At 50.8% G+C, this 22,668-nt stretch overlaps 10 protein-coding genes across 10 annotated transcripts; 5 read left to right on the top strand and 5 right to left on the bottom strand.

Moving 5' to 3' along the window:
- Positions 1-8,036: 8,036 nt before the first annotated feature.
- On the bottom strand, positions 8,037-9,993 carry VTJ04DRAFT_10629 (uncharacterized protein; the record flags this gene model as incomplete). The annotated part of the gene is made up of 2 exons (XM_069358389.1): positions 8,037-9,572; positions 9,757-9,993. The coding sequence occupies 2 exons, from the start codon at positions 9,991-9,993 to the stop codon at positions 8,037-8,039; spliced, it is 1,773 nt and encodes a 590-aa protein (XP_069213958.1).
- Positions 9,994-10,472: 479 nt separating this feature from the next.
- VTJ04DRAFT_10628 (uncharacterized protein) lies at positions 10,473-11,189 on the top strand (the record flags this gene model as incomplete). Its single annotated transcript, XM_069358388.1, has 2 exons — positions 10,473-10,549; positions 10,625-11,189. 2 exons carry the CDS (start codon positions 10,473-10,475, stop codon positions 11,187-11,189), a joined length of 642 nt encoding a protein of 213 aa, XP_069213957.1.
- Positions 11,190-11,242: 53 nt separating this feature from the next.
- Positions 11,243-11,485, top strand: VTJ04DRAFT_10627 (uncharacterized protein; the record flags this gene model as incomplete). Its single annotated transcript, XM_069358387.1, has 1 exon — positions 11,243-11,485. One exon carries the CDS (start codon positions 11,243-11,245, stop codon positions 11,483-11,485), a length of 243 nt encoding a protein of 80 aa, XP_069213956.1.
- A 14-nt stretch (positions 11,486-11,499) lies between these two features.
- Positions 11,500-13,412, bottom strand: VTJ04DRAFT_10626 (uncharacterized protein; the record flags this gene model as incomplete). Its single annotated transcript, XM_069358386.1, has 2 exons — positions 11,500-13,281; positions 13,344-13,412. The coding sequence occupies 2 exons, from the start codon at positions 13,410-13,412 to the stop codon at positions 11,500-11,502; spliced, it is 1,851 nt and encodes a 616-aa protein (XP_069213955.1).
- Positions 13,413-14,416: 1,004 nt separating this feature from the next.
- VTJ04DRAFT_10625 (uncharacterized protein) lies at positions 14,417-14,898 on the top strand (the record flags this gene model as incomplete). The annotated part of the gene is made up of 3 exons (XM_069358385.1): positions 14,417-14,549; positions 14,638-14,693; positions 14,779-14,898. 3 exons carry the CDS (start codon positions 14,417-14,419, stop codon positions 14,896-14,898), a joined length of 309 nt encoding a protein of 102 aa, XP_069213954.1.
- Positions 14,899-14,959: 61 nt separating this feature from the next.
- VTJ04DRAFT_10624 (uncharacterized protein) lies at positions 14,960-15,190 on the bottom strand (the record flags this gene model as incomplete). Its single annotated transcript, XM_069358384.1, has 1 exon — positions 14,960-15,190. One exon carries the CDS (start codon positions 15,188-15,190, stop codon positions 14,960-14,962), a length of 231 nt encoding a protein of 76 aa, XP_069213953.1.
- A 497-nt stretch (positions 15,191-15,687) lies between these two features.
- VTJ04DRAFT_10623 (uncharacterized protein) lies at positions 15,688-16,015 on the bottom strand (the record flags this gene model as incomplete). Its single annotated transcript, XM_069358383.1, has 2 exons — positions 15,688-15,812; positions 15,865-16,015. 2 exons carry the CDS (start codon positions 16,013-16,015, stop codon positions 15,688-15,690), a joined length of 276 nt encoding a protein of 91 aa, XP_069213952.1.
- Positions 16,016-17,836: 1,821 nt separating this feature from the next.
- VTJ04DRAFT_10622 (uncharacterized protein) lies at positions 17,837-18,653 on the top strand (the record flags this gene model as incomplete). Its single annotated transcript, XM_069358382.1, has 4 exons — positions 17,837-18,020; positions 18,139-18,196; positions 18,260-18,375; positions 18,451-18,653. 4 exons carry the CDS (start codon positions 17,837-17,839, stop codon positions 18,651-18,653), a joined length of 561 nt encoding a protein of 186 aa, XP_069213951.1.
- A 456-nt stretch (positions 18,654-19,109) lies between these two features.
- Positions 19,110-21,082, bottom strand: VTJ04DRAFT_10621 (uncharacterized protein; the record flags this gene model as incomplete). The annotated part of the gene is made up of 2 exons (XM_069358381.1): positions 19,110-20,840; positions 20,915-21,082. The coding sequence occupies 2 exons, from the start codon at positions 21,080-21,082 to the stop codon at positions 19,110-19,112; spliced, it is 1,899 nt and encodes a 632-aa protein (XP_069213950.1).
- Positions 21,083-21,663: 581 nt separating this feature from the next.
- Positions 21,664-22,445, top strand: VTJ04DRAFT_10620 (uncharacterized protein; the record flags this gene model as incomplete). The annotated part of the gene is made up of 3 exons (XM_069358380.1): positions 21,664-21,865; positions 21,930-22,334; positions 22,381-22,445. 3 exons carry the CDS (start codon positions 21,664-21,666, stop codon positions 22,443-22,445), a joined length of 672 nt encoding a protein of 223 aa, XP_069213949.1.
- Between the last annotated feature and the right edge of the window lie 223 nt (positions 22,446-22,668).

Here is a 22,668-nt window from a genome sequence, read left to right as displayed (position 1 = left end):
TTTTAACTAACCGACCACCGACAACCCGGACCCGACCCCCCCCCCCCCCCCCCGCCCTCGAGTGAGCAGGAGGGGCGATCGAATACCGACCCTAACCGACCACCAACTTTACCGACCTACCTACCGATTCCCCTGCCTCGAGTAAGTAGGAAAGGCGTTGAGACCAAGCACCGGAACCGACTACTCAGAGTGAGATACCCAGAGTGCGGCGGAAGCCAGCTACTATAAAGTTAAGATAGCGGCCCCTAACGGCAACGGCGCCGTCCGCGATAATAAGGGCTCCGTAGCTGAGTAGCTAGAGTAGTATAAGGAGACCTTCCCTAGCCTATATAGGCTTGTATACCCGTGGCTCTAGAAGCCCGAGGTTAGGCTAACGTCCGCTAGCGAGAAGAAAGGTCTGACCTATACGTTTGAGAAGTACAACTAGAACGATATTATAGCTAGGGAGGCCCTAGGCTTTATAGAGGGTATTACCTAATACTACGCTACGCTTTATAACGAGTATGAGTAGGAGCTCCTGGAGGAAGGTAAGCGCCTATTAGCCAATATCGTACAGCTTGAAGAATAGCAGGACATCTTGTTCGCCTAGTTGAAGGGTAAACCGGCGAACTTGAACGTAATTATTTCTAACCTAACTCCCTTCGATAGAGAGGAGAAAAGTATAGCTAAACGTGCAGAGCTATTTGCAACTTAGAGTTAAAATGTCTGTACCTATTAGGTACTACGCCCGACGGAGTTCCGTAAAGAATACAGTAAAATCCTCTTTACAGCCCTGATATTTAAAGGGCGCTGCTGTAGCTATTGTATAGAGCGGCCTGGATACTATCTACAAGTACCCTAATGACCTAGAGCTGTGGAAGTAGAAGTCCGGCGAAGAGTTCTTCGGCTACTTAGCTACGTACTACGCTACTATCGATCTAAAGGCCAACGCTAACCGCCGCTTTAATAAGCTGAAGCAGGTAGGTAAGTTCGTAGTATTCTATAACTTTTTAGCGGAGTTCTTAATACTTGCCAAGCGCTACGGGATAGACGACGGTACTAAGGTCCGCGCCCTATATGAGAAGATAAGCCCTAGGCTGTGCGACGCCCTGACCTTAATTATTGATCTTTTGTACTCCGATAGCTTCGAGAAATAGGCTATAATTGCCGGCAAGGTTACTACTAACCTTAAGAACGCCGCCTTAATCTAAAAGCTAGCCTTAGCTAGTAGCTATAGCGGTATTAGTGGCGGGGCTGCGACTAGCGTTAACCCGGATATAATGGAGATTAACCCTATTTGTATAAAGGGATTAAACTCGGCAACGGAATACCTCCCGAGGGAGGAGATTAATCGCTGTATACAGAATAGCCTGTGCTTGAACTGCGGCTAGCTCGGCTATACTGTTCGTACCTACTGTAACCAGTTTCACGGTGCCTAGGAGAACCGCCTGTACTACAACGCCCTTACGTCTAACAACTATAGCCGCGGTTATACCGGGGGCAGGAAGGGTTATTCGGGCGGCGGCTATGGTGATGTCGGCGGCTGCAATACCCTCTCCGCGGGCGACGGCCGGCGCTAGGGCAACTAGGGGGGTGGTCACTGCCTATACGTAATTGGCGCCCCGGAGGATAAGCGGGACCGTGATACCGGCGAGAGCAAGGAGGAGGTTAGTTAGGAGAACCATAGGCAGGGAAACTTCTAGCCCTGGCGCAAAGTCGCGTATACAGGGTAATAGGAGCTAATAACCAAGGGGAAGAACAGGAGAGGGTAGATATAGAACGCTTAGTTATTAGTACTATTAACCCGTCAAGGAATTTAATCCTACTTCCTTCAAAGATCATTATTAGCAACCGCGTGTATAACTGTATTTCCCTGGTAGACTTGGGCTGTACCGGCGAAACATTTATAGACTTCTCGTTCGTAGTAGGCGCCTAAGCCGGACTAGAAAGACTGCTTAAACTAAGACCCTTATATCTAGCGAACGGAGCACTGTCGGCATAGATCGAGTACTAAATAAGGGCCACCCTGTAAGTAGGTAATTACAAAGAGGAGCTTGTTTTCCTAATTATAAACCTAGTAAAGTAATATCCGCTAATCCTAGACTTACCCTAGCTAAGGAAATATAACCTGAGAATTAATTAGAGGGAGTTAATATTATAGTTCCGGGATAATTGCTACGATTAGGCAGCGGGTATCCGGACTAACGAGCCTACTAATAAGGATAACCCTAAGTAGGCGAAGAGCGTTGTTAATAACTATAGCGAGCCTATTGATGAGGATGTTCTCGAACCGGTAAGGGGCGCTGTTAGTAACTAAGCTCCTATTCTATTGACCCCCGGCGAATAGGACTGAATCTGGCTAGGCGAGGCGAAGAAGCTACGCCGAGTAGGGGCGTTTAGAACTAGGCAGTAGAGACGCGTTATAAGACCAAGACAGGGGCGCAGGCCCCCCGGCTGTGGAGAGTTCGACCTAACGGAAGCGATAGAGAAATTAGCTTATCTAGACGATAAAGTTAATAGGCTTAAGAAGGCGAAGTTCTTAAACGGCCCTAACTTTACATGCTTTGCGCGGTAGGAGGGGGTAGCCTTAAGGATAGTAATTTAGGAAGAGCTAGAGGAGGTTAACTACATTAACCTAGCCCTGGATGCCTTGTACCCGGCGGTTTTAGGACTGCTGGACGAGTTCTATAGGGACCTATTAGAGAGAAAAGGAGACTTGGAGGATTATAGGGGGAAGCTCCCTATATAGACTTACAAGTTTCTAGAGGCACTTTAGGCAGATACTTTAGAGATTAGGAAGATCTCGGAGGAAGATACAGATAGGTTCTTTAGTAAGGCTGACCTGGTGCCTCTAACCGAAGGGGAAATTAAGAAGCGGCTGCCGAAGGAGTACTAAAACTGTAGAAGGTGTTCCTTTCCTAAGATGCCGATAAACTCCTGCCCTATTGCTCCTTTGATTATAAGATTGAGTTTCTATTAGGGAAATAACCCCTAGCGGAGAGGAATAGGCCGATAAGTCTATTAGAGCTACGTATATTGAAGAGGTTTATCGATGACAACCTAGCGAAGGGTTTTATTAGGCCGTCTAGGTCGAGCGTAGCGTTACCGGTACTATTAGTAAAGAAACCGGGCGGGGGAGTAAGAATTTGTATAGACTATAGAGGTCTTAACGTAGTAACGGCGCGAAGCAAGTACCCGATCCTGCTAATTAGGGAGACACTGTACGCTATCTACCGAGCGAAGATCTTTACAAAGGTGGATATAATTGTGGCTTTTAATTGGATAAGGGTAGTGTAAAGGTATAAATAGTTAACAGTATTTATTACCCGATTCGGGCTATACGAGTTATTGGTAACCTTATTCGGACTGTAGGGGGCGCCGGCGACTTTCCAGTACTATATTAATCACTTGTTTTACAACCTGTTGGATAACTTTGTAACGGCCTACCTAGACGATATACTAATCTACTCTAGGTCGAGGAGTAAGTATATAAGGTATATACGTAAGGTGCTAAGGAGGCTACTGGAGACTAGTCTTTAGATTAATATTGATAAGTACGAGTTTTATACTACTAAGACTAAGTATCTTGGCCTGATCGTCCGCCCGGGGAAGATCGAGATGGAACCGGAGAAGGTACAGGCGGTAAGATCGTAGTCCCCGCCGGTAACGAAGTGCTAACTTCAGCGTTTCTTAGGGTACGTGAATTTTTACCGGTGGTTTATTCAGGACTTCTTAGTACTGACTAAGCCTTTTTATAACCTGACGAAGAAGGGCGGTACCTAGGAGTAGTCCGAGGAATGCTAGAGGGTATTCGACGACCTTAAGGACCGGTTTGCAATAGTACTAGCGCTATAGATCTATAACTAGGAGAAGAAGATAGTGGTCGAGACCGACGCTTTAAACTAGGTATCCGGGGGAGTATTGCTTAGGAAGACGAGGAGGGCCAATTTAGGCCGGTAGTTTACTTTAGCGTTAAATACTTAGTATAAGAGTATAACTACGATATTTACAATAAGGAGCTGCTAGCTATTATTAAGGTGCTGGAAGAATAGCAACTAAGGTTGGAAGGGGCAAGGGAGTAGTTCGACGTTGTTACGGATTATAAGAACCTCTAGACCTTTATATTTAATAAGCGACTCTCCCCTTACTATATAAGGTAGGCGGATTTCCTTTCCTAGTTTAATTTTAGAATTACGTACCGACTAGGTAACCTGGCTATACTGCCCGATGCCCTTTCTAGGAAGCCCGAGGACGTCCCTTAGGACGAAGACGATGATCGATTAAGGAATAGGAAACGTGCCTTTATCCCGTTGTAGAGGTTCGACCCGAGGATCCTAGAGGAATTCGGCTGGCAACCGGAGGACGGGGAGGACGGTGTAAAACTGTTTGAGATCGACGTCTCGCAGTATATTGATGATCTAATTGAGGAAATGTACGGGGCGTCCCCGCTACTATAGTAAGCTACCGAGGCTTTTAGGAACCCTAGTTACCGGGCCTAGCCGACGAGGATTAAGAAATATTTCCCTATCCCTTTTGCGGAGTATACGCTGAAAGGGTAGAGGATCTATTTCTAAGACCGGCTAGTCGTAGACCCGGTGGATAAAGCGATGTATCTTTAGCTTATTTACCGGGCGTACGCCTTGGGCCCGTCCGGGTACCTAGGAGGACTAAGACTGTTAACCTCTTGAACCGGTAGTACTGGTGGCTAGGATTAGCGAAGGCCGTTCGCGTATACTACAAGGTATACGTGCCCTATACAAAGTCGAAGACTCCGAGGAATAAGCCGTCTGGGTTGCTAAAACTACTGCTGATCCCCTTTTTACTATAGAAAGATATTGTAATTAATTATATTACCCTACTCCCCGAGTATAAGAGGAGAGGGCGGAAGTTCCGATATATCGTAGTAGTAGTAGACCGGCTAACAAGAATAAGGTACTTTATCCCGACCGAAACCCTCGGGGCTAAGGAACTAGTAGACCTATTCCTTTCTAGGGTATATACAATTTACAAACTACCGGAGTTAATCGTTTTAGATCGGGGTATACAGTTTATCTCGAGCTTCTGGAAAGTACTATCTAGTAGACTAGGGATTATATTAAGACCTATATCGGTATTTAACCCGTAGGCTAATAGTAGTACCGAAAGGATTAACGCCGACCTAGAGCAGTTCCTCTGCCTATTTGTAAACTGGGCCTAGGACGACTAGGTTAACTAGCTGCTACTGGCGGAATTCGCGGGGAATAACGTAGTCTCCGAGTTAACCAGGCTATCGTTGTTCTTTGCTAACTACGGCTTCTACCTAAGGATAGGAATTAAGCCGGCGTCCCCTTTAAGCCCTAAGGCTACGGAGGCCTAGCGGCGTAAGTAGTTCCGGGTAAACGAGGTAGCTAAAAGGTTTAAGGCAGTATTTAAATACGTAATTACGATTGTAAGGTAGAGCTAGGATTGCTATAAAATAGCTCCGAATAGGAAGAGGGAGGACGCCCTGATGTATAAGGAGGGCGACTAGGTACTACTGGATACCGAGAACCTTAATATAGGGAGGCTAGCGAAGAAACTAGAGCCCTATTAGGAGGGCCCGTTCAGGGTCAAGTCAGTAAGCTCTTACTCGGTAACCCTTAACCTACTGGTTAATATAAAGATCTATAATACGTTTTACATAAGGAGGGTAAAGCTATTCGAGGGGAACGCCGGCCTCCCGGGCCAGGACCCGGGGAGCAACGTTAGGACTAACTACAGTAGGGTAGTAACGAGAACGGACGACGGTAGGGAAGTAGCAGAGTAGAAGTTTAACTGTATTCTAGATTGCTATAAGGCTAAGAATAGCTGCTAGCAGTACTTTATTAAGTAGGACGGCTACGAGCCGATATAGTAGCCGGCATCAGACCTAAGGGACTGCCCTGAAGCGGTAAGAAAGTTCTACGAAGAGAACCCCGATAAACCGAAGCCCTTAAATCTTCCGACTGGGCGGCTACGGAGGGACGAGGAGAGGAAGGCGCGGAAGCCCGAGGCTCGAGAAGGTCATATAACGGATAAGGGTTTTGTTGAAGTTTAGAAGAGGTAGAAAAATGTCCTGTTTTGGGAGAATTGGCTGTAAATTGTTTCCCTTAGGCAGGGGGGGTTGACACCCGTTCCTTAGGGTTAGGGTAGCAACCCTAACCCTGGCCCTACCGGATTAGGTTGCGTAGAGATAGTGGAGCCGCCTGGCCCGTGCATGCCCCACAGGCGCTACAGATTTACTCCGTAACCTGCGGGTCAGGCCCCTCTAGGTTGTGTGTTCCTCGCGCAACCTCACAGCAATACAGAGACCCCTACTTTCGAGTACAGAGTGGCCCGTGGCAATATTGTCGCCGAAGACGACGCGTTTGCCCTCTTTTTCCTCCTTCAACTCCTTGTTAACTACTTAAATAGGGTTTCCGAGGAGACTTTCTTACAACACGAACTTTCAAAATCCGACCAGGCCGTTGTTATTGGCCTTTGTACAGCCGGCTAGTCGGGAAGCCAGATTTTGGAATACTTCTTAGGCCCTAACTATCTAGTCTGACGAATCTTATTTTAAGGTTAGCGAAAAGACTAAACGAATTATCTAATATAACTCTTAAGAATTCTACCCTAATTAGATCTGGCTAATTTTTAAAGTAGGTATATAAAGCTTAGGGTCTAAGGCTATTTTATATAGAAACCTATAATGGCCTTGTTCTCCTTCTCTAAGGTATCCGTATAAACTAAAATTAATATACGGTTATAATTTTATCCTATACTTATTACCTGAAGACTTTGTGGCGGCTAGCGCCTTTGCTACCTTCTTGGCCGAGGATAAGCGGTATTTTACTAGACTATTGGGTAGATGGGCTAGAATCATTAGAGGATAACCACATCCTACTATAAGAAGGCATATAGAAGTAGAATATAGTTATAGCTAAATAGATTATGTCGTCAAGGAAGGAAATGTTTGAGAGTTCATTCTCCTATATAATTAGCTTTGGAGAAGTCTTCTTCTTTCTCATCCTTCTCCTATAGTCTTCTATATGTATGTTATAAGACGTTCTATGAAAGGTAGTATTCTTTTGGAACCTTTTTACTACTCCCATTCCATTTATCTATGTTCCTTCTCTTGTTTTTATTCTCCTATTTCAGGCCTTCTTTTTAGTTGCCTGTTCTTAGCTATGCCCTGAATTCCTGAACCCGCTGCTTTTAGCCAAGACCCAAAGTCCCCATTTGTATCTATATTCTTGGAACCTCTTTCCGTCTTTCCGTCTTTCCATTTTCGGCAATCTGAATCCTAGCCTCTTACAGTTAATTCTACACACTGTTTCAGTTGTCTTCACCCACGTACTCCCTGATCACCATCTAACCCTACAGAATTAAGCTAAGATATTACTTTTGTCTTAGTTCATAGGAACCGAACATAGTCTTCTTACACTTAGCCCTAGCCTCTGTAATTTGTACCTAATTATTGTTTAAGTATATAGGCACCGTTGCCTATCGTAGGATTAGGTAACAGTCTTCATTGTTAGTCCTCATTGCGTAGCATGAATTACAAGGACAAACCTTGTAATATTATGGCGCCTAAGACAATTGCCCCTCTTGAGGCTTTTCTACGAAATTAGGTTAAACCTTGCAGAACCATACCCAAAATTATAGTAGTATACTTAAATTTATTATACTACTACCAACGCTTGAAAAAGAAAATCATTAAAAATTTATTCCTTGTTGAGGATTGGTATTTAATCTATCTCCGAAACATATTTTCTCAATCGTATTACAAAGATAGAATTTTATGCTAATATAGAGCATACAGTGACTTTGCTTTGACAAGTAGATATATGCTGTGGCTGATTTATCACCCTGTAAAGATGGTGAGGTTAGAGTGGGTTTTGATGTGGTTCACGAAACGTTAACTTATTTTGCGCAACATGACTTTCTCAACCTTATAATGGGCCATCTCATCACATTACTTTAGCGTTGGCGTCGACAGATATCCCCCACCCCGTTTGCAATGACATGAAAATCTCCCTAGACACAAGAACCTACAGATGCTGTTTCGCAAACCCATACTACTCACCCCGCAGGAATGTCTTGAATACGGGTGATTCGGTACAGTCCTCCCAAGGATATCCGATTTCTTTAAGGAATCGTTCCAGGTCACTGACTTCATCGTCTGGACACAAGATACCCGTCAAAACCTGCCCAATGTCACCACCGTAGTTCCTGTACTGGAACAAGCTGATGTTGTACTTTGGACGCAATGTGCGAAGGAACCGTTCCAGGGCACCAGGCCGCTCAGGAAAGCGGAACATGTAGAGCCGCTCGTTGGGAACGTTCGACCGGCCGCCAACCATGTGACGGATATGAGTCCTTGCGAGCTCGTCGTTGGACAAATCGGTTACCTCCATGGTTCCTGACTCTTTGATGCGGTTCATGATGCTCTGTAGCTCCTGTACCCTTTGATCCGCTGGCGCCATGAGAGAGATACCGATCAGGACGTTAGCCTCGGTCTCGTTGGCGTATCGATAACTGAACTCGGTGACGGAATGGGGCATGATGGCGTTGATGAGTTCCGAAAAGGATCCAGGCCTCTCGGGAATCTTGGCCGCTAGAAGGGCTTCTCGACCTTCGCCGTACGTGGCACGGGCCGCAACGAACCCTAGACGGTCAAAGTTCATGTTGGCGCCCGAGGTGATGGCGACAACCGTCCTTGTAGGATCGGCGCATGGGTTGGCAGCAACCCACTTCTTGAGGCCGGCAATGGCCAATGCGCCGGCCGGCTCAATGATAGATCGGGTATCCTCGAACATATCCTTGATGGCCGCGCAGGCTTCGTCGGTCGTCACGCGAACCATCTCATCCACAACCTCTTGGCAGATGCGGAATGTCTCCTCGCCCACTGTCTTGACAGCAGCGCCATCGGCAAACAACCCGACATCCTTGAGCAGTACACGCTCGCCCTTTTCCCGGGACTGCGTCATGGCGTCGGCATCGTATGTCTCGACTCCGATAATCTTCACGTGAGGCGCAATACGCTTGACGTAGACACCGACGCCGGCGATCAGGCCGCCGCCACCGACGCAGCAAAAAATGGCCTCGAGCTTTTGGATGTTTGTTTGTGACAAGATCTCCATTCCGATGGTGCCCTGGCCAGCAATCACATAAGGGTCGTCAAATGGCGGAATGTTGATCAAGCCGTCCTGCTTCTCCCGACGGGCGCACTCCTCCTTGGCTTCGTCAAAGTCTGCGCCATGGAGCACAACATGGCCGCCCATCCTGGAGACGTTGAGATGCTTGATGCTCGGTGTCCCTTTGGGCATGACGATGGTGGCCGGAATCTTCAGTTTCCGTGCCGAGTATGCCACTCCCTGAGCGTGGTTGCCAGCGCTGCAGCACACGACTCCCCTCCAAGATTCGGCGGGATCAAGATGAGCCATCTTGTTGTATGCCCCACGCAACTTGAAGCTAAATACGGGCTGCTCATCCTCGCGCTTGAGGAGGACCCTGCGCTCAAGGCGGTTGCTGAGGTTGACGGCATGATCGAGTCGAGTTTCTTTGCATACTTCCCTCACCCGTGGGTAGGAGGTGATGATGAGGCGAAGGTACTGTGGACCGATTTAGTTCCGTGTTCACCTCACGGCGCGCGGTCGAACGCAGATGATGGAGAGTCGCGAGGAAGCGGCAGGCCAGTATGGTCACCTTAATCCCCCGTAGCAACAAAGTGATGTTCCACTCTCCAACATCGGGGTTCGAACGAATGAAGAAAATAAGTTTACCGAGGCGACTCACATCCGGGGTTCCATTAGGCAGAAGAAACTCGTCTGGCACGATTTGCTTCATCTTTTTCTTCCTTTCCTCGTCGTATGGTGTTGGCTTGGCGCTGTATTCAGTGAGGGCGAAGCTGGTGAGCGATGACGTCCTCGCCAGGGGAAGCTCGCTCCGCGATGGTTGTACTACTGGTTGTTGGGAGGGCGACTTGTCTTTTGTGCCATTGATGGCAATGGCGTCCTCTGTGGTTGTCGGCATTATCAACTTGATGTTCCTTGACAATGGTATGCCTCGTTTTCTGCCGGTGCCAGCGTTGGTTTGTGTTGTGGAGTGGATGGATCAATTGACATTGATCTCCGTCTTCGGCTCTTGAGTCACCCCAAACCAAAAAAATTCAGTGGGGCGATAGCACTGATAAGGCCCGATCCCCGGAAAGCCAGTCACCTCGTGACGTGACGTTAAGCCCCGGCGGCTGTTCGCCGGAACCCAGCAGCGTTCCCGCCGGTAAGTAACGGCCGTCGGCCCCACACCGAGCATTTTCGCGGGCGAACCGACGTCAGTCGATGTTCGCGAATCTCCGCCCCTGCTCCTCAAAAGGTTGCTAAATTGCTCGTTCGGAAAAAGCTCCAGCTCCCGTTCCTGTTGGCAGCAATATCATTTAAACAAGCTCTTCTAGGGGGCCTCATACACCAAGCGCCGAATTGACTTCTCAAATGCTTACCAGAGCTTGATTCACCATGTCCGACTCCAACAAACCGACGCCTGACCTGCCGCTCTCGAGCCGGCCGCTGCCTTCGTCCTTTGATGAGAATGAGTAAGCCGGTTCCGCGCAGCAAAAAGCTGACCAATCCAAGTCACGAGAGCCGAAACTCACCGATGCCTCCCGCAGTGACTTCTACAATGAGTCTGGCTTCAAGAAGATTGCACGGCGGCTCAAAGAGGAGCCGCTGGTCCCCATAGGCTGTCTTCTGACCGTCGCTGCCTTCACGAATGCCTACCGAGCCATGCGACGTGGTGACCACCACAAGGTCCAGCGCATGTTTCGTGCCCGTGTTCTAGCGCAGGGCTTCACTGTGCTGGCGATCGTCGCTGGCGGAATGTACTACGCAGAGGACCGCGACAAGCGGAAGGAGCTCTGGAAGTTGAAGGAGCAGAAGGAAGCAGAGGAGAGACGGCAGAGGTGGATCAGGGAACTCGAAGCTCGGGATGAGGAAGAGAAGGCGATCCGAGAGATGATGGACAAAAAGAGGGAGCGGGCATCGAAGAAGGACAAGGAAACGGGCACGGAAGGAGTCGTGATAGCAGCACGCGCAGCATTGAAGGAGGCCAAAGCCAAGGGCGAGACTCAGAGCGCAAACGCAGAGTCACCCCAGGAAGGGCGGCCCAACGGCGAAGAAAAGAAGTCAGGCGGTGGAGGGTTTTGGGGCTGGTTTGGTGGCTCGAGCAAGGCCTGATACTTGACTGAGAAACATAGGAGTTGGGGAGGTGAGGTGATGTGGACTGTTCCATGCTGACAACATGCGTGGACGGGAAAGGAAACTCGCATCCATGGGTTGTTGCGATGTACGATATCCAAACACTGACTGTAATGTATCATATAGGGGTTCTCTTGGGTTGGAATACCCGTCGAGATTGTTGGGATTCAATTCCCCTCTGTTTTCGTGGCTTTGACACCCAACAGGCTAACAGCTTATTGGTGACCCAGCTCGAACATTCTAAGTATGAAATTGACTTTGTGGTATTAGTTTGACGACACATGAGTGGCTACCCCATGCTGCCGCCGCTCCTGTTGCCTCCGATCAAACCGGCCATCTCCAGAAGGGCACGGTCGGCTTCAATATCTCCCGTTCCGAGATTGATCCTCCTTCTTGCCTCCGCTTCCCTCGCCTCCCACGCCCATCTCTCGGCCTGATGCTTGGCTTCTTCGTCACCACCACATCCCCAGACCTCGAGACTAGAGATTTCGAAGCGGTCCTGAAAGTCAAATCTCCGGAACCCGCTCGTCTGGAATGCCCCGCCCTGCGATGTGTAGTTGTGCGTGAAGCAGCCAAACTCAAAGCTATCTTCTAAGGCAAGCGAGACAGGGCCTAGAGATATGATCTGGGATCGGCGATGGGCCTGGGTGTTCTGCGGTGGCGGGCAACCGAAGGATATCCCGCCTATCGGTGAGGTCTTCGCGGATGGCCTGACAAAGGATGCATAGTCCTTGTTCAGGGTGGATGCACGGAACACATCGTGGACTGGTGAAAGCTGAAACAAGATGGAGTCATCGGTGCCAAAACACTCCCGGTGCGTGTGTCTCCATGGCTCGCTGAGGTATATGCCAAAAGTGAGGGTTTCATCTCCGGTCCTGTTCCTATTCCCCGGAGGAAAGCGCTTCGAGGGCAGGCTGGCAAGGAAATTTGCCGCTGGCCCAGAATTTGCGTTCTCATCTTCGCTGTCGAGTCGTGTCCCACTAACTAAGAGGATGGTTGGTGCTCTCCAGTTGAAAACTTTGGTCTCGAAGCTCCCCATGCTGAAGCCATCCTCGTCGCCTGAGTACAGCAGGCGAAGGCAGCGAAACAACGATGCTCCCGGAATGAAGAAGGAGAGTTGGGATAGGACACTCGTGGTCATGATAGACGCTATATCCTCCAGCAGGGGTCGGAATGGCTGTACACATGGGTCGGCATTTCGCCCCGGGGGTTGGGTTTCGAGGTCTTCTTTATGCCCATGAAAGTCGAGATTCTTGGAGAATAGAAAGCGTTCAAAGAGGGGTGTGAGGCCATTCAAGAGGAATGGCATGGATGCGGGGATGACGGCATCGAAGTGGGAGAAGATAACACCATGTGTCTGATCTGTGTTGACAAATGAGGCAAGCACACACTCTGCCGTCTGACGCAGACTATCGAGATCGTCGACGGAGAGGCGAGCAGCGTACGACGCCAGGCTTTCTTGAGCGTCTAAAGGTGCGACGAGGAGGAGGAGCTTGATCAGCTTCCGAAGGCTATCAACTGGAATCGCGGCGTTCTGGAAAAATGGAGGGTTTCCATGTCCGACTGACTCAGGAGAGCAATTCAGGGTGTCCAGTGCTGCGAAGACCAATGGGTCGTCGTCGTTGCTACCAGCTCCCGGCACTGGTGCTTCACAAGATGCCTCGATGTTTTTGTTATCGTTGTTGGATTGACCCTGTTCACTGGGCGGGAGAGAGGCCGGGAGCGTGCGGTCGTATAGAGCCAAGGAACGGAATATGAGTTTCCTTCTGTTTGCTTCGCCATTGGCAAAAGCCTTCCGATATCTCCTTGTCAAGAGGGAGATGATGATGACCAACTGTTCCAAGCCGATGACGGCTGGGGCCTCCTCAAGGAATGGGAATGCTCCAATGGAAGACATCATTTGAAAGAGTACAGTCGATAAGTCAAGAGACTCGGGTATCCCGAGGAATCGCGCGATGGCGTGTTCCTTGAGATGACTGACATCGTGGTCCTTCTCCGCGAGGCTATGAAAGACATCCTTGAGCGAGAGCAGCTCGAGGGGAGTGAAGCACTTCGAAGCAAACTTGTTGGCCTAGCAAATCATGAGAACCACTGGATCATCAGGGATTAGTGGGGTATCGATAGGAAACGCACCAGCTCTTTGGTGACCTCTGCATGCGAGAGCAGCCTCAGAGACCGTTCGTTGGAAGCACCTTGACCCATGTTGGACTGGGCGGGAGTTGAGGAGCTGGACTTCACGGTACAGAACTGGATCAGATCGTTGAATGGCTGCAGCCGGCCGGCTCAAGCCATATTGGGGCTCCTCCGATTGAGCGAGGCCGAGGCGAGGATTTAGCGGGTGATGTTTGATAGATGGATTGGAATCTTGATGGGTTGGTCCGCCTGTCACCAAAATGGCGAGATGATTGCACCAACATTGGATTACTGCGGATTGGCAAGGTAAGTACGGTAGGTATGGTAACGGTCGGGTAAAGGCTGGTAATATTTCGGAAGGAGGCCAGCCTGTACGGTTCGTGCCTCCTTGAACAAGAGCCCGGCAATCAGGGGGACGGGCTGGGATATCATCAACGGTAACAGGAAATAGGTCCAGCCATGGCCATTCCAGTACCTATTCAGGCAGAGGCAATTCCTGTGTGTTAGGCAAGGTTGTCATGGATAGGTACTTCGCGGCATTCTTCATTTCACGTACTCTGCGGGAAGGTGGGGTACAGGTCCCCACTGTAAACAAGTGATGTCATGGCCGTCTGGCTCATCCAAAGAGGTACCTGATGTATGCACGTCCCTAGGAGGAGATGGATCTCCCCAAGTCCAATTGTCGCGGATGCAACAAAGCCGTCAAACAGCGGGGGAATAATGTGTATGAGCATATGGTTCTTTGTTGAAACTCGGCCGTGTTAAAATGCTGCAAGGCTGGGGAGTGTAAAGTCGGGCAGGACATCGGGTGATTCAAGGTCAGCTGCGCCGATACCCAAAGCATGTCCCATTGATGGAGACGTAGGGCTTCAAACATCTGCAGGCATGGCCTGACGAGGGGTAGTTCGTAGTATAAGAAAGCCTCCCTGCCCAACCCCGCCTCATTGTTTTTTTTTGGTCTTTGTTGTCGGCTACTCCAACCTCTTCCATCCCCAAGGTGCCTTACGACAAAAAGAACATCAGAAACCATACGAGAATTCGCCAGCCGAGGACCGAGCAACAAACACTTCACAATGACCAGCTCCGAGGACAGAGCCAGCTCTATTGACCAGACGCCCATCTCTCCTAGCAGACTCAACCCGGAAAGGAGGAACTCCCTTGAATACCATCTATCTCATCGTCCAGACCGCCAGGAACTTGTTAACAGTAGGTCTCCACACACTTCTTCCTCCGATACCCAAAGTGATGCACTGGGCTTCAACAGGGCTGACGACCATGTTTTACTTGCTCCAAGGGAACATTCTCCCTGCCTCGACGGCTTCTCCGGGGCTTTTGGCCAATCAGAAGGAGGCAAGTATTCATTTGTCAATGACCAACCCCCGGGCAATGAGTTCACCGACAAGCGCAACTAACATGGTCCTTGGGGCGACGATAGTTGGAGAAGCACATGCGCGCCGACTCACTGAATGTGAAAATTGCGCATCGGCCTACCCCAGAGCAATTGATCAAAGAGGGTGTTCTGCATGAGGATCCTCGATCCCCAGTGAAGGAGTAGATCGAGTACGGAGTCCGAAGAACAGAGTAAATGGGAGGGGTGCGTAAGATCTGGACCTATGCTATCTATATGTCGTCATGGCCTCCGATCTAGCATCGGATAGTATTGTGTGCCGGCCAGTTGGATGTGTCGGCCTCGTCTGCTGAGGGCATTGGTCAATGCCGGACGAGACCAATTGTCTTCCCTGCCCGAGTCCAGGGGGCTCTGCCCGATGGTCACCATGATACAGCAAAATTTTGTCGGTGTCGGGTTCTTGAATTGGCGTATAGGGCGCTCCGAAAAATGTATGCATGGTGGTTATCCGATATTGGAAACCCATACTTGTTTGGTTGAACAAAAGCCCTGAGACACGACGGCACGCCGCTGAGCCTCATCAACCCATATAACATGAACAGTCCACACCGTATTAGTCCTAGGTTTCTGGTCCACAAAAACACTCAACACATTGTGGTCTTGAAGGAGGTCGTGACAAACCAAGCAAGTCGAACATTGGGATATGCTTGAGTCCACAAGGGAGCTGGATGTTACTCTGTTATGTCTATCTATCTGGATGCCCGGCGCCACAATGTTGTCTCTAAATTCCCATGTCGCCATGGATGTCCATCTATAATATGCTGTCGTCCTCACAATCCCCTTATCAGTATCGGCACCCAAATACGCCCAAGATCCCCTGAATCTAATTAACGTTCACAGGTTTAACCGCCAATACAAGCAACACCCGGGATCGCCAGAATGTTCATCTTGGCAGTCGTCAGAGCCGGTGTTTTTGTGTACTTGTGATTCTTAAGACTAGTACCGGTCAGAGGACTTCGGCTCGGCAGGGTCGACATTCGAGCTGCGGTTATGCTGGATAAGGACAATGTTTTGTCCTGTCCTCGAGTTCTTGGTTTGTGAGACCTTAACCTTGTGGTCGCCTGTCTCGAGTTAGTACCAATTACCAGTTGAGAGAGGGTACGTCCAACTTACTTGATCGCCCATCGCGGAAGGTCTGCCCGATTTCTGGGGATGGGGAGCGAGAAGTGTCCGCCGTGCTGGCCGTCGACGACATAGTGTAGGAGGACGTCGACGACGGCGAGTAGCTGGACTGGCTGTTGGCCGGGTAGATGGTGGAGGACATATTGAAAGAAGAGATATACTGTCTTCCGAGTGTTCACGGGAGTTGTTGGTGTGTCCTTGGGAGGGATGGGTTGATGAGTGTGGTGGTTCTAGACGTGGACCAACGTGGAAAGAGAAACGAGAGATATGGGTGGCATGGAGCCAGCTTTATATAGCCATGGAGTTGAGTTTGCTCCTCTATAGTGGCCAAGTATTTGGCTCGTTTATCGCCGCGACGGGTACAGTAGCCATGTCTGTGACGAACTGACCGAAGGGAGGCTAACCACGAGGCGTCAAGACCTTCGGTGAGGTCAACTGGGGCGGAGCAAGGGGTCCACCCACAATACAACGGGCATGGAGGCACTACTGGGTTCATCGGGAACTACGTGATATAATTCGAGCCCAGAACAAAACGACGGAAGAGGCGACGAAGCACTGGAGGCGCAAGGGGTCAAGGGGTCAAGGATGGCCTGGTGATCGTTGGGATCAACGGAGTCCTCATATAATCTATTCGTTGCGCCCTTGACACCACATCCAAGCCTCTCCGTACCTAGTTTTCCTATGGGCGGGGAGCGCCCGGCTGCTCCGCCTACGAGGCACATTGCTGGGAGAAATTGGAGGCGGACAACTGTCTGGAGGCAAACCAAGAGGCAGGACAAGCCCAACGCTGCCACACAAAAGAGTTACAGACCCATTCGGTGACGAGTTCGGTCAGGTCCGGTGAGTGGTGTGTGCAGACCTTGGGCAACAATCACAAACAGGTCTATGGGTTTGTTGGGGAGCCAGAATATCGAGGAGTACTTCGAGTCCATGCCTGATCCCAGGCAAGCTCCAATATTGTCTGGCGGGGCTGCTAATCCTTGGAGGAGGTTGATGGTCGCCTTAAAATCACGGCCTTCGATTGCTGGTACACAATAGTGTGCCTTGCGCCGACGGCCTGGGTGGCGAGTGGGAGCGTGGCTGAGGGCTTCCAGGTGACAGAGGAGGGGAGGCGTACAGCACAAAGGTACCTGGAATGGATGCTGCCTGACAACATGCCTTGTTCGCCTGTTCAAACTTCAGGCAGACCCTACGGCTCACCGTTAGGTTGTTTTGCAGAGCCGCTTTTCCAGACTTGAGACCAAATTGAGGCCGGAAGAGGACTGCTCGATACTCGACATTTCATTTTCGCGCTTTGGTTCGACGTTTCAACCTAGGCATGCATGGCATCTCTCGCGTGCACCGCAAGTGCATCTCAGGAACCAGCAGCCCCACCCACATTGTTCCTGCATCCGTCAAGGTAGGTCCGCCCGAGAGGTGAGGTGGTTAGTAGGACTTTCCACAATACACCTGGCTCCCCGTCGCCTAGGACTCACCTGGGCCAGGATCAACAAACCACCAACACGATAGATATCGATAAATTTTCCATTTTGCGTTGTGCAATCCGAGGCACATACCTGAGTATTCTGCCTTTCAATTGTTGGTGACGTCACAACCCCCAGGTAGGTACCGTATGTAAGGATGAATTGCCCTGTTCGGAGTTAGCATGGAACGTTCCGTTGTTACGTCCGTACGGTAATGCATTTCGGTGCGGTTGCTTGGTCTTGTGGGGGACTGGAGCAGCCGGGCCACGGGAGTCCATGCATGGCATCTTGGCTCCTCCAATCGCCTGGGTTGGCTGGGTTGGAGAAACATGATGATCTGTCCTTTGGATCTGTTCTTTGGATCTCGCAGAACTGCAGAAAGCTCACCTGTTGTGAGACTGCACCTGATCTTCCCCTTGACCAGCACTTTCAACCTCGTCCTGCCCTCGGGATAGTTACTTGACCTATTCGCTTCGCTTTTCCGCCATTTGTCGCCAACCATGCAGCGCCTCCTGCTCTCGCTCTCCCTTCTCGCCTCGGCCGCCGTCGGTGCCCTGGCTGCAGACGAGCTCAAGATCGACGTGACCCTGCCTGTTGAGTGTGACCGGAAGACCCAGAAGGGCGACACCATCAGCGTTCACTACAAGGGCACTTTGCAATCCACCGGTGCCAAGTTCGATGCCAGTATGTTGCCCGGTGCCCGATCGACTGCTTGCCCATCCATTGGTCTCCCGGGCGGCCATTCATAGATCAAACCAAGCACCAGAGGGTAGCAACGACTAACATGTGTTGATTCTGTTAGGCTATGACCGTGGTCAACCCTTCAAATTCCAGCTGGGCGCTGGGATGGTCATCAAGGGGTAAATAAATCCAAAAACCTGCGAGCACCTGCGAGAGACCGATCTAACATTGACGCGCTGCAGCTGGGATCAAGGATTGCTCGACATGTGCATTGGCGAGAAGCGTACCTTGACAATTCCCCCGAGTCTCGGGTACGGCGACCGCAGCATTGGGCCCATCCCGGCCGGCTCGACTCTGGGTACGACAGCTGTTCCAAAATTGCCCCTCTTTTCACGGCCTGTTCATATTGCTGACCCGTTTCGTTTTTGTGCAGTTTTCGAGACCGAACTAGTTGGTATCGAGGGCGTCCCTAAGCCTGAGTCAATCGTCACCAAGTCGTCGTCGTCCACCGAGAGCGCAGCGCCCGAGGCAAGCGAGAAGGCGGCAGAGAGTGAGGCGAGCGAGGTGCCCGAGGCCACCGATGTCCCGGCTCCGGAGAAGGAGAAGGCTGATACCGAGGAAAAGTCGGAGCTCTAAGCGGAGTTTTCCGACAAGTATTGTTCAGTGTCAACGATTGAGCAGACGCTGGACTATCTGTATATGATTCGTTGATCACCCACATTTGATGTCTAAACCTCTTATCTGTCAATGATGATGATGATGATTCCATATCAAGTGGATTGACTACCTTGTTGTATGTGGCTGGAGGATTGACGCATGTCGTATTTTGTAATGGCGCTGGGCAGGCTTCCAGCTGGACGTTGTTGGGATGCTTTGGCCCAGCTTATACTCACCGTTTGGCAGCTTGGGTAGTTGGCTTGCAAGTAGTTGCCCCTCATGAGGCGGACTGGACATTCCAGGCGTGATTAGCATCAGACACAGGCAGAAAGGCCAAGAGAGTTTGAGATGAGCAAATGTCATGCTGGCATTGGTAGACTAGGTACTCTATGCAGCACTTAAACTCTACTGATCTGCCCCAGCAACAACTGCTAGCTACCCAAAACATAGTTTCTTCTGTTTTGGATCTTCCCTTGTCGGCGGCCGGCCTCGCTTCCTCTCCCTTGGTTTTTCTTTTGGCTTCTTTATTTCAACTGTTCTCTTCCAGTCCGCCTGCTCCGGCTGACCCACGGCCTCGCTCTGGACAGCATCACGGATGGCTCGTCGCGACAGACACAAGTCAATGTGATCATTGAACTGCCTCTCGTCTGCGGCCTGTGGTCTTCCGCATACCGGACAATCCCACAGTTCCTCCTGGTCCACCGTGTCTTGGCCTTTGGAGGGATTAGGCACTATTTCCTTCCCATGCCGATGATGGGTATCTGTGGGGGGCTGAATAACATTAGGACCAGCCTCGTGAAGCCCATCGTTCCCTATTGGATGTGTCTTCTCCGACGCATCGTTGTTTTCACTTGTGCCACCATTTCCGCTATCATCCCTCGGCCTTGCTGGCCCAGACCTCTCTGCTTTGAGACCGAAAAATGCTCGGGTATCCGGCTTCTTAGTGCTGACAAGATTGGTACATCTCAAGCCCATCAGGCGGATCTTTAGGCCCGGAATCTCCTGCTCGAGCTTGACCAGCATCGGCAATGCATAGTTGTAAAGATCATCCGCTAGGCATACAGCCTTTGGCGGCACGACCTGGCGGGTCAGGACCTCAAAGGTGTGCAGCTTCACCTTCAAACACAGCGTGCGACCTTTACACTCGGCCTTCTTCATATCCTCCCCGAGCTCCTGCGCCGTTTTCCTCAGCTTTTCACGAAGCTGAGCAGGATCTGAGATGTCGCGGAACGTGCGCTCTGTGCCAACGCTTTTTCGTTCGTAGTCCTCCGCAGGCTGAATATGTGTTCGCCCAAGCCCGAGGTAGCAGCGCAGGAGGAACTCATACGTTTTTTGACCAAAGAGTTGCTCCAGGTACTGCCGCTGGTCGTAGATATCGCCGCATGTCTTGATGCCAACAGAGGCCAGTTCCCGCTCAAGGACGCGCCCGATGCCATTGACTTTTCGGCAAGGAAGGTCGCGCATAAAGTCCATGATAGCCTGGCGCTCGCGTGGAAGAATGAACTGGCCGTTAGGCTTGTTGATGTTGGAACAAATTTTGGCCAGCCGTGCGTTGGCAGCAATTCCCGCTGAGACTGTGATGTGAGTTTTCTCATGAATTTGGGCTCTCATCTGAGACACCGCCTCGGCCGGATCCATGTCATGGCGGGCGCAATAGTCGGTGATGTTGAGATATGCCTCGTCGATGCTGGCGCTCTCGAACCGCGGGTCGTAGTCGGCAAGGATCTCGCGCACCTCGGTGGCTTTGGCGTTGTACTTGTTGAAGTTGAGCGGGATAATTATCAGCTGGGGACAAAGCTTTTTGGCTACGAAGCTCGCCATCCCGCTCCGACAGCCAAACTTCCGTGCGACGTAGTTGCAAGTGGTGAGCACACCGCCACCGACAGCGAAGGGTAGGTCTTTCAGCTCGGGACGGTCCAATTGTTCAACCGCGGCATAGAAGGCATCGCAGTCGACATGGACAATATGTTGGGAAAGGTCACGTTCGGACTCGAGCTGAGCAAGAAGGTTGTCGGCTGCCCGGAGCTCCCGGCGCAGATCGAGGGTTTCGAGGCGGCGCTTCTTAGCAAGAAGGGCTTCAATTTTTGCAGTCAGGGACTTGTCCCTTGCTTCTTCGTGACTGAAAAATTTGGAGCCTTTGGAGGCTTCGTAGATGATCTCGGAGACCTGCAGTGTGGTGGGCACGTGTGTCAGTCATAGACTCGGGGTCACAAAAAAACAGCCAGAGGGCAAACTCATGCCTTAGACTGGTCGACTGAGTCTTGACCAGCCTTGGTCAAGGATGGGCCCAGTAATGAGTACTTGAGAGAAGTATGGTCGACTGTCTGTTGGCCGCCATTCTTGCTGCTTTCCGAGGGGGTTGTTGTTGTTGTGGTTTCCGGCGCTAATGGTGGAGGTTGGATGTTCATCCTGTGGATGTTCAGCGGCCAGTCAAGATGGAAAAGGAAATGGAGAATCGATATTCATAACATCATCATAGTGAGGTGCGGTCTCTGCCCCGCCAACTACGGCACCGAGGAATGTTTGGACAAGTCGTCTCAATGCGTTTGGTGGGTGAGAACGCGTCCATCGGTCCACACGCGTTTGATGGCTCCACGTCAGCGGCGCCAGCTCACGGGACTTTAAGCCCCGGATTAGCCAATTAACGCGGGTAGCGTTGATGATGTCAGCGCGACGCGAAGCACTGACCATCACTTTAAGGGATCGCGTTCTCTCGCGTCGCAGCGCGACAGAATCCATCCAATCACCAGCTTCAAATTGGATGCTCAGTCCGGCCGTTGCTGCGCCTTCCATCCCTCCCTTCCTTTCTCTTGTCGACAGCCTTGCCCCTCTCATCTCGATCCAACACCACAAACGTACAATTTGTCATCCAGTCCGCTGAAAATCGGCGGGAGATAAATCCACGCGAACACCACGCCTATTCAAAATTAGACTCCGTCAATTTATCTGTTGTTGGCCACCCTCAGTTCAGTTTAAAGCAACGTTCAAGATGCTCTCTCTCAAGCGCAAGAGGTCCGACGAATTCCTCTCTTCATCCAGATTCAGCAGCGATTTCAACTTCAATGGCACATCTTCGGTGGATTCGGCAACGTGCGGGTTCTTCTCGACACGATCATCAACGCCATCACACTTGCCCAGCCGCACCATGAAGCGCTTCCGCGACAACAGGCCACCTGAGGAAGTGGTCTACAGTACGTGCCTCCCACACACAAGTCAGGGACAAAATTTACTTACTTACGTTCTCTGCTTCAACAGAACACACGCTGGAGCTGCTTTACTCGGCCCAACGCCGGTCCCATACACATCAACCGCCGCCAACCAAACCAACACCCACCCCCGCTGAGCCCTTGATCCAGCCTCAAGCACACATGCAGCGCAAGAGCCACCAGAGGTCTCTACACAGTTTCTGGGGTATTCCTGGCCCGCGAAGCCCATCGATCTCGTCCGCAGCTTCCCCCGTGTCGTCCTCTGTGTCTCTGGCGTCTTCAACCCCGGACCTTCCGAGCAGCATCCCAGAAACCTGCGAAGATTGTGATGCCGCGCTGGTCGACGGCGATGATACAATGATGATGGACATTGACGGGTACAGATACGGGCAAGGTCTCGCGGACCGGATATGCGGCGCGTGCCGGAAGGCTGTTTGTGCCAGCTGTTCTGTGAGTAATCTAGGGGAGGATAGACGTTGCTTAGCTTGTGCTGGGACCAGGAGAGGCGGCGGTGGGGTCGGATGCTGAAGCATTTGGTTGGGATGTTTTGTTTGTGTTGCCTTAGTCTGGGTTTTGGGAGTCAATGGCGAGGCGTTCAGGGCGTTGCTAGGTTGTTTGCTCACCACAATGGTTACTGAAATATTGGAGATGTCGGTCTGTGGAAACGGTATGGTAGATGATTATTCGTGGGGTATTCTTAAGTGAGCATTGATCCATAGAGCGAATAAAGCTCGCTACAAGGTGCAAGGCCATGCCCGGCGTTTGACTTGCGTGACGGTAGCCTCGAT

Source organism: Mycothermus thermophilus, assembly GCF_041956435.1.
Source record: "Mycothermus thermophilus strain CBS 625.91 unplaced genomic scaffold VTJ04scaffold_8, whole genome shotgun sequence".
NCBI lineage: Eukaryota > Fungi > Ascomycota > Sordariomycetes > Sordariales > Chaetomiaceae > Mycothermus > Mycothermus thermophilus.
The sequence above is the reverse complement of the archived record's forward strand: the minus strand, read 5'-3'. Positions and strand labels throughout refer to the sequence as shown.